Source organism: Bos javanicus, chromosome X (genome assembly GCF_032452875.1).
Source record: "Bos javanicus breed banteng chromosome X, ARS-OSU_banteng_1.0, whole genome shotgun sequence".
Taxonomy (NCBI): domain Eukaryota; kingdom Metazoa; phylum Chordata; class Mammalia; order Artiodactyla; family Bovidae; genus Bos; species Bos javanicus.
In genome coordinates, this window is record NC_083897.1 from 107,250,790 (window position 1) to 107,260,926 (window position 10,137).

Genomic DNA, 10,137 nt, shown 5'->3' on the forward strand with positions numbered 1-10,137 from the left:
TTTGGTTATTCATTCAGCTGATTATTTCTAGCTCAGTGTTTGTTAAAAAAGTATGGAATAAAATTTCATCACACTCTTAATAGATGTAACTCAGTGGGATGGAATGATAAAATAATGAACACTTGCCTGTCACTTTACAATTTCCACACAAATTATCTTACAGATTACTGCTAGACTGTGAATTCATGTGTCTGGAATGAAATAACTTTTTATCTTATTTACCGCTGTATCTCCAACACCTTGCTTAGGGCATGGCACAAAGTAGGCACTCAATAGCTATTTATTAAATTAATAATTGAACCACACTGTGATGTAGGCAGAACATGTATTACACTTTCTCTCATTTTGTAAGTGAAGCAATGTCAAAGAAAAGTTTAGTAGCTTGCTCAGGGTCATATAGCCAATAAGTGGTGGTGACAGGCCTTGAACCCAGTTCTTTAGACTCTAAACCTGAGCTTTCCTCTGGCTTCTGTTGTCTAGCTCTGCCACTAACTAGTAAACCTCATTATCTCTCTGGACCTCATTTGCCTTATCTATAAAATAAGAGAAGGCGTTATTCTGCAGCTCTGAGGTCCCAGCTGCATCTAATTCTATGGGTGTAATTTACAGTATCATTTACTACGTCGTTCTGGCTTCTGAGTGGTGCTAAAGGTAGAGTCCAGAGAGTCCAGAGCTGTCAGGTGGCCCAGAGAGGGGAGGCCCAGGGCCACTTAACAGTGGGAGAAAACTTCAGACTAGAAGCTTCTAACTTTAGGAAGTCATTGAGGTCGTTTTGAGATTGGTTTAGGTTGTCAAGAGGCACTGGGAAAATTCTGATTGTTAACAGGCAACTACTCCAGAAGTCTTCTGGGAACAATGTCCAAATTTGAGAGCATTGCTTCCCTGATTAACCCATCACCCCTGTCTCGTTTCCTGGGGGACAGGCTCCACACTGCCTTCGACTGTGTGCATAGACAATTGACTAATTCTGAGCATGATGTAGCTTTTTTTTTCTTCAATATTTATTTGGCTGCACCATGTCTTAGTTGAGGTATGCAGGATCTTAGTTCCCTGACCAGGGATTGAACCTGGACCCCCTGCATTGCAAGCTTGGAGTCTTAGCCACTGGACCTCCAGGGAAGTCCCAGGATGTAGCTTTTTAATGAATTCATTGGAGACAGCCTCGTTTCACATGCTAACAAAAAATTCAGAAATTGATTTTAAATTTAGATTTTTCTTTTAAAAATATCATTATCATCATCACATACAAGGCTTCTTTCCAGCAGTTTGCAAGTATTTATCTAGTCATTCTTTTGGGGTCTGTTTTTTTAAAGAATGAATCAATCCCCATGCTCTAGAATGATATATTGTTTTCAGGCTGACCTAAATACAAGCAGAAGGCCCCATGGAAATTAGTTTCTCTCATTTCCTTCAGCCACTTGCTCCTTTAGAATGTACACAAATGGAAGATGTCAAGAACATTTAGTCTGTTATACCTGCCACAGTCCCCCCATCCCAACCCCACCCCTAGCACCCTGTGAAATCTGATTACAGGGGATTGAGGAATGAAAGCTCAGCTGGAATTAGAGACAGCTGTCTACAATAAGGATAGAACTTGCCACTATAACAGAAACACTATAGCAGAAAGCAGCTTTAGGAGGTGGCACTCCTCTGCAGAATAGAACTTCATTTATCACCACGGCTCCTAAGTCAGACTCTAGTCTCTGGCCATCACTTACCGAAAATTTCGAACCACGAAATTGTGACCATTTCTAAGAGCTGCATTGTTCAACAGGGTCCTTAGATGAAACAGCATCTTTTGATCGTGTAAAGGGTGATTCTGTGCTGTTGAAAATGCCGCACCAAGGTAGCCAGTGGGGTCCACCTGAAAGCTAAGAGTGGTTTCGATCACAGTGAGAGAGCAAAGGTAATATTGCCCTTCAACTACCTTATCAAGTTCCCCAGGCTAGAGATAGTGCAGGGCAGGGTCCAGGAGTATTTGAACTTTAAGCCATGCTCCACCATTGTGTATTTTTTTTTTTTTTTTGGTGGTGTTGGGGGTCGGAATCCTAACACTTTTGGTGCTTAGACTCCTCATTTTTCATCATATATTTATGCTGTCACATACTTGTACCAAATCAATTGACAAGTACTCATTGAGCGTATAATATATGCAAGAGACTGCAGGGCTGGCTGCTGCGAAGGTACATAGAAATAACTCATTCAGAAAATGCGAATTGGCAATGCAAAACTCCAGATGTAGACATGACATCCCTGAGTATTTTCAGTAATAGCACTTTCCTCCCTCTAAGCCTCAGCCTATCCACAAAAACAAACAGAAAGACGTGCCCTGGAAGGTATTTTGTGTGTGTGTGTGTGTGTGGCACAAAAGCTGGAGAGGGGCTGGAGATGGAGTAAAAAGATCTCAAGCCTGGAGCTCCCATTGTGCCTTGCACATAGTAGGTCTTCAATAAGTAAGGAGCTGCCTATTAACTCCTACAGAAACCCATCATTTGCATAAGTGAGGAGGTGGGGTACCAAATGTTCCTCCCCTTGCAGCCTATCTGGGCAACTAAGGGGCCAATCCAGAGGTTCACCCTCACTCATTCGTTCATCCGTAGTCGTAGATCGGATGTTTTCAAAATCTGTTCTGTGGCAGATACTGGGCAAGACTGGAATTTCAGGGAAGGAGGATGATCTCATCTTTGCAGAGTTTAGTATTTGGTAAAAGTCATAGATCTGTAAATAAATACCCATAACAGATGCCTATAGGGGACACCTTATTGGAGACATCCAGGTAAAGTGCAACCTCATCACAGATAAGGGAGAATTCTGAGCTGGGGAGGATGGGAGGCAGAGTAAGAGGGTAAGGTAAACACTTGCTTGATGTTTGTGGAATGCAAAAAAAAAAAAAAAAGTGCCATTTTAAAACCAACTATGACCACTTCAGGGGTAGGGAGGGTTGTGATATGATGTTATAATTAGTAGCAGGGAAATTTATTGACACGATTCCCTTCTACTCACAGAGAATGAGGTGGGATATAGAGGGAAAGACTGAAATCTCCAAACCTCTGCCACATCTTCTGTTCTGGAAAGACTATTCCAGGCAGACTGTTTGCAGAGGCGGGGCGGGGAGTCGGGGGGTGGTGGTGGTGGTGAGAAAGCAGATAGTGAACGCACCACGTGGGAGACGAGATGGCAGCTCTGTTTGAAAAGATTGCTTTAAAAGCGTTGTTGAAGTGACAAAACTGGCCTCTTGTTGGAGAGCTTTTAGTGAACAGATCTGATCTACCTAATACAGGGAAGGAAACTGGATGCTTGCAGGGAGACACGAAGAGAAGTGGGCAAACTGCACTCAACTGCATGCTGATGTAAAGCCCACCTCTTCAGTCAAGGATGCTACCCACACAAACAATTCATCTGAACAAAGCTCAGGGAGAAACCATGCAGTCTGCCATGCCACATGGCAGAGAACGTGGGCAGCACTGCTGAGATGCCAAAGTGACTCACAAACCCTCATCCTTCTATTCAGGTAGGAGTTCAGTCTCCCAGAAAGGACTAAGAAAAGCTTACCCTCCACTTAACCCCCAGAGAGACTGGAAGAGAGGTGCTGTACCACAAGTGCAATGAGTGTAAAGGTCATTTCACTGACTCCCAAAAGACAAGCTGTCTCAATGAACATTTGGGTCACAGGTGGAAAGACAGCATACAGGGTTTGCCATCAGTCCTCAGAATTCATACAGGCGCTCTTATGGACCACCCCCATGACTCCTCTAATTCCACTTCAACTGCCGGCTTTGGCTTCTGACCTAGTTCCTTTGTTCACCCAGCCCTTCATTCATTCCCTCTCCTTTACCACCACCACCAGTAGGCCGGGGCTCTGTGTTGGGCGGGCTCTGAGGGATACAGTGATAACCAGGAACGATGAGTCCTTTCCCACAGGGAGTTCACCATTTGGAATGACTCCAGAGCACAACTTCTGTCTCTGTCCCCTGACCTCGTGCATCCACACCAAGAAGGTAGGGCTTATCCCTTGTGCCCTTGCTTCAGGCCCTTTGGGACCTCCAGCTTGGAGGGTCCCTCATCCAGCTTCCATTACTGGTGGTTGGGGATTAGGTGGGGTTCCTGGAGGAAGTAGCACTGATCCTTGATGAACTGGAATGAATTAGGGAATTGTCAAAACTGGAGGGGGGCTACAAAAGATAGACCCAACGGAACAAATAGGGTGTGTGGGGTAACAAGAATTAGGGGAGTGGATCCACTCTATCCTTGACCATGTAAATGAAGCCCTGCCACCACCAGGCCCGCTATGAAAAACACAAAACCATGAGCATCCACGTCCTGTTTGTATCCCCTTGGTATTTGGTCTTCCCCTACATACCTGCCAATTCTTTTTTAAATTTCCCGACATAATATTTTATTCAAAATGAAGGAAATAGAGAATAAGTCTATAATTGGAATACACTATTTTTCTATTGTCTTTTTTCCCATAAATGATTATTATTGTGATTACATTTATTGATACCTATTATTAATCACACCATAATAATGAGTGATTATTATTATGGTGATTTCAGGTACAAAATCCTTCCTTCCCCCAAAAGTTTTCTTCTACTTGAAATTTTCATCCACTGTATCATTGTTTGGGATTAAGCATTACTTCAGATGAAATTTATTACATAAAATGCATAAAACAGCAACTTGTTAGGATAATACTGGCATAGAAATAAGCTTTAAAAAATCATCTGTAAGAGTTTCCTAGGACAGAGATCATGGTGAGGGGGTGATGACTTTTGTTGTTGGGGAAGCATACCTGCCACTTTTTTTTTTTAATTCTGTATTTATTGTTCAGCATGCAGGTATCTTAGTTTCTAAGCCAAGGATTGAACCTGGGCCTCCTTCAAGTGAAGCACAGAGTCTTAACCACTGGACCACCAGGGAAGTCCCCTGTCACTTCTTAGTGCACAGGCCTATAGCTTTCTGGCTGAGAAGAAAGTCCTCATATTCCTCAGTCCTGTGTGGGCAACCATGAGGCATGTTTTACATGCTCTTCCATAGGTCCCCAGTGGGACTAAGCCCTGATCGCCCACAGTAGTCACCTGCCTGTCGATTCACCCTCTATTAACTGCCTTCCCTTCACTGTCTTACTTCCCTCCATCCCCTACCAGTGCTTCCTGGGATCATCTCCCAAATAAACTACTTGAACCCAAATCCCTTTCTCAATATCTGCTTCTATGGGAACCCAGTCTTTGCCCAGGTCTACTTACTTAAAAGTTTTTCAGTGCTCTGCTTCTTACTCGTTTCTTCAGGGCCCTCCTATCTCTGATTTGGGCTTTCAGTGTCAACATCTTTGTATCCTATAGCATTTCAAACACTCTCAGGTCTGGTCCTTGTTACCCTGTACCTGGTGGTATGCTGGTAAATATTTAATAACCAGCTCTTCAAAAAAGAAAAAAGTTCTGACTTGTGGCATTGACCAATTTGTGTGGTATAAATGTTCCCACCGTGGACAGCTTCAGGCTACAAAGCGACATCACTGAACACAGAGTTGGGAAGAGAGGTGTAAGATTGGCTCTTGCAAGTCATTGTCAGCTGACAACTCCCACACAGAAAGGAGGATTCTCTCAAGACTGGAAAGGAATAATGGAACCAGATTCTTGAGGGCCTTGAAATCCAGATTATGGAATTAAGAATTTAATCTATCGTCAGAGGAAGATTATCAAAGTTTTAGAGCTGGGGCAGACAGGGGGACATATGCCATTGTCTGCATTGTGTTTTGAAGGCTTTAATCCAGCAGCACTGTGTAAGAAGTACAGTGGGGAGAAAATGGAGACAAAGAGACGTTATTGTGTGGGACTAATTGAGAAAGTAGCATTGGCATATATACACTACTATGTGTAAATAGATAGCTACTGGGAAGCTGCTCTATAACACAGGGAGCCTAGCCTGGTGTTCTGTGATGACCTAGAGAGATGGGATTGAGGGGGTCGGAGGGAGGCTCAAGACAGACAGGATATATATACATATATATATATATGTATATAGTTATGACTGATTTGCCTTGTTGTACAGCAGAAACCAACACAATATTGTAAAGCAAATATCCTCCAAGTAAAGGTAAATAAATAGAATAATAAAGGCCTGAGAACATACTGCTGCTGCTAAGTCGCTTCAGTTGTGTCCGACTCTGTGCGACCCCATAGATGGCAGGCCACAAGGCTCCGCCGTCCCTGGGATTCTCCAGGCAAGAACACTGGAGAACATACTAGGGCTGTGGAAATGGAAAACTAGAGATGGATGGAAGAGAGATTTAGGGTTTAGAATCCACCTATCAGGACAATTGGGTGGATGGTAAGGGAAGAGAGATGGAGAAGTTAAATAGACTCCAGGATTTCAAGTGTAATCACACTTGGTCTAAAATTCCAAATAGCTAAATGTCATAATTAGGGATATAAAAATCATTTCCTGACATTTAGAGCTTGTAAGTATCGTATATGAACTTGCAATATTTCTTTGAAATCGCTACTGCACTTCCCTAGTGAAATCTAAGCACTGAAGAGGGAATCAATGTTACGTAAAGGAAAGAATTATGGGAAGGACATTTGAAGATCAAATGTGATCTCTGGGTGAGTCACTAATGGTGAATTTGGCCAAGTCACTGGACTCCTCTAAGACCCTCAGAGTCCTTATCTGTTCAACTAAAGGTTTTATCAAAATGGGCTATGACACTGCTTGGGAAATTTTAACATGCTAACCAAACATGGGCTTCCCTGGTAGCTCAGGTGGTAAAGGGTAAAGAATTCACCTGCAATGCAGGAGACCTAGGTTCGATCCCTGGGTCGGGAAGATCCCCCGGAGAAGGGAATGGCTACCCACTCCAGTATTCTGGCCTGGAGAATTCTATGGACAGAGGAGCCTGGCAGGCTACAGTCCATGGGGTTGCAAAGAGTCTGACATGACTGAGTGACTTTCACCTTCAGCTTCAACCAAACATGGCGTTCAGTGTCTAAAAACATTGACATAGCTATTTAGCCAAAGATCTATTGCAAATCTGAGCTCTGTACAAATAAGACATATGGCTGTTAATTGCAGTGAGAGGCTCTGTTTATTTCAAAGGGTTACTATTTACATAAATACTTTTTATGGCGGGTTGTCTAGAGTCTTTAAGATCCTAAGAAACCACAGCATTTGCATGCAGTACACACTTCAGTTACAAGCTCTGTTGGGTTGTTGCCTGTAGTTTGTCTTCCACCGGATATGAATAAAGAAGCATGTATCTGTCTGAGACCAGTAGGCATCTTGTGGCCATGAGGAGAAGCAGCCTTAGAATGAAACTGTGGTTTGGCAGAGTGAAAGAAGAAAGGAATCTTGATCATTTATGACATCACTGAGTTGTAAAATCAACCAATCTCACACTCTTCCTACCACTGGACACCTTGTTATGCATTTCTGTGCTGTCTATGCTTAGTGGCTCAGTTGTGTCCGACCCTTTGCGACCCCATGGACTGTAGCCCACCAGGTTCCTCTGTCTATGGGATTTCTCAGGCAAGAATACTAGAGTGAGTTGCCATGTCCTCCTCCAGGGGATCTTCCTGACTCAAGAATCGAACCCAGGTCTCCCACATTGCAGGCGGATTCTTTACCGTCTGAATATTGTGTTGGCCACAAAGTTTGCTTGGGTTTTTCCATAAGATGTTACAGAAAAACCTGAATGAACTTTTTGGCCAACTCAGTAAAATAATAGGGGCTTTTTTGGTGGCTTAGTGGTAAAGAATCCGCCCACCAATGCAGGAGACACAAGTTTGATCCCTGGTCCGGGAGCATCCCACAAGCTGAGTGCCAACTAAGCCAGTGTGCCACCACTGCTGAGCCAGTGCTCTAGAGCCCAGGAGCCAAGTCTACTGAAACCCGTGCACTCTAGGGTCCATTCTCTGTGACAGAAGAAGCCATTGCAATGAGAAGCCCAAGCACCGCAAGGAAGTGCAGCCCCCGCTTGCAGCAACTAGAGAAAGTCTGCACCTAGCACAGCCAAAAACATTAATAAAAATAAATGATAAAATTATAAATAAAATGGTAAATGATCTTTTTCTTTAAGTCACTCCAATTGGGATTTTTGTTACCAACAACCAGGTGGTGCTAGTGGTAAAGAATCTGCCTGCCAATGCAGATGACATAAGGGACGTGAGTCAGGAAGATCCCCTGGAGGAGGACATGGCAACCCACTCCATTATTCTGGCCTGGAGAATCCCCATGGACAGAGGAGCCTGGCGGGCTACAGTCCATAGGGTTGCAGAGTCAGACATGACTGAAGCAACTTAGCACACACACACACACACACAACCAAATGCATGCTAACTAATACAAAATTTGGCTAGGTTTTTGAAATTTAATACTCATGGAAAACAACAGGAAAAGAATCATGTATTTCATAAGTCCAGGTTCTACTTCAGAACTTATCATTTATTGGTTGAATGACCTTGGACATCATAAGTTAGTTTCCTTATCTGCCAATGAAAACAATATTCTTTTTATCTCTCTATTCTTCTGGTTAAATGAATGTATTTGATATGCTTTGTAATTTTTAAACTTTTAGAATTAGCACAGTGAATGACTTGTGTGTGTGTGGTGCTATGAGTTGTAACATATGTATAGATTGATGTAGCCACCACCACAGTCAAGATACAAAACAGTTCCCCTCAAAAACCTTCCTTTAAATCCTTTTGTAGTCACATCCTCCTCTTATCCCTAATTCCTGGTGTACTGAGCTTTCTCTCTCCTTATACTTTGCCATTTCCAGAGTGTACCGTGAATGGAATCATACATTAGGTAATCTTTTGAGACTGGTTTCTTTCATTCAGCATAATGCCTTTGGTATTCATCTGTATTGTTGTGTTTGTCATTAGTTTCTTCCTTTTGGTTGTTGACTAGTATTCCATTGTGTGGGTATATCACAGTTTATCCATTCCCCATTAAGAGACAGTTGGGTTGTTTCCTGGTTTTGGAACTTGCACACAGAGCTGCTACAAACATTTATGTATGGGGTTTTGTGTGAACAGAAATTTTATTTCTAGGGTAAATACTTAGGAGTAGAATGGCTGTGTTATATGGGAAGTACATGTTTCACTTTTGAAGAAACTGCCAAAATATTTTCCAGAGTTGCTGTGCCATTTTGTGGTTCCCCCAGTAAAGCATGAGAGTTCCAGTTGCTCTGTGCTCTTGTCAGCACTTGGCATTGTCAGTATATTTCATAGTTGCCACCCAGATGGGTATGTAGTGGTTTCTAATTGTGGTTTTAGTTTGTATTTCCCTAAAGGCTAATGATGCTGAGCATCTTTCCACATGCTATCTATGTATCTTCTTTGGTGAAGTGAAGTCAAAGCGCTCAGTCGTGTCTGACTGTTTGTGACCCCATGGACTATACAGTCCATGGAATTCTCCAGGCCAGAATACTGGAGTGGGTAGCCTTTCCCTTCTCCAGGGGATCTTCCCAACTCAGGGGTTAAACCCAAGTCTCCCGCATTGCAGGCAGATTCTTTACCAGCTGAGCCACAAGGGAAGCCCAAGAATACTGGAGTGGATAGCCTATCTCTTCTCCAGTGGATCTTCCTGACCCAGGAATTGAACCGGGGTCTCCTGCATTGTAGGTGGATTCTTCACCAACTGAGCTATCTGGGAAGCTTTGGTGAAGTATCTGTTAACAATTAAGGCAAAACAAATACAATATTGTAAAGTAATTAGCCTCTAATTAAAACAAATAAATTTAAATTTAAAAAATAAACAAGCTGGGCTACTTTATTTATTTATAAATTTTTATTGAAGTATAGTGTATTTATTATGTTGTATTAATTTCTGCTATTCAGTAAGTGATTCGGTTGTATATATACATATTCTTTTTCATATTCTCATATTCTTTTCCATTATGGCTTTATCACAGGATGTTGAATATAGTTCCCTGTGCTATGTTATAGGATCTTGCTTTTATCCATTCTATATATAAAAACCTACATCTGCTAATCCCAAACTTTCAATCCATCCCTCCCCCACCCCCTTGGCAACCACAAGTCTGTTCTCTATATCTGTGAGTCTGTTTCAAAGATATGTTGATTCGTGTCATATTTTATTTTATTTATTTATTTTTTTTTAATTAATTTTATTTTA

General features: G+C 42.3%; 1 protein-coding gene across 1 annotated transcript in view; it reads right to left on the reverse strand.

Moving 5' to 3' along the window:
* OTC (ornithine transcarbamylase) overlaps positions 1-1,935 on the reverse strand; it is a 75,711-nt gene extending 73,776 nt beyond the window's left edge. The window contains exon 1 of the mRNA XM_061410441.1: positions 1,719-1,935. Within this exon, the coding sequence (XP_061266425.1) occupies positions 1,719-1,795 (77 nt within the window). The 5' untranslated portion in view covers positions 1,796-1,935. The remainder of the gene's footprint in view (positions 1-1,718) is intronic.
* Positions 1,936-10,137: the final 8,202 nt, after the last annotated feature.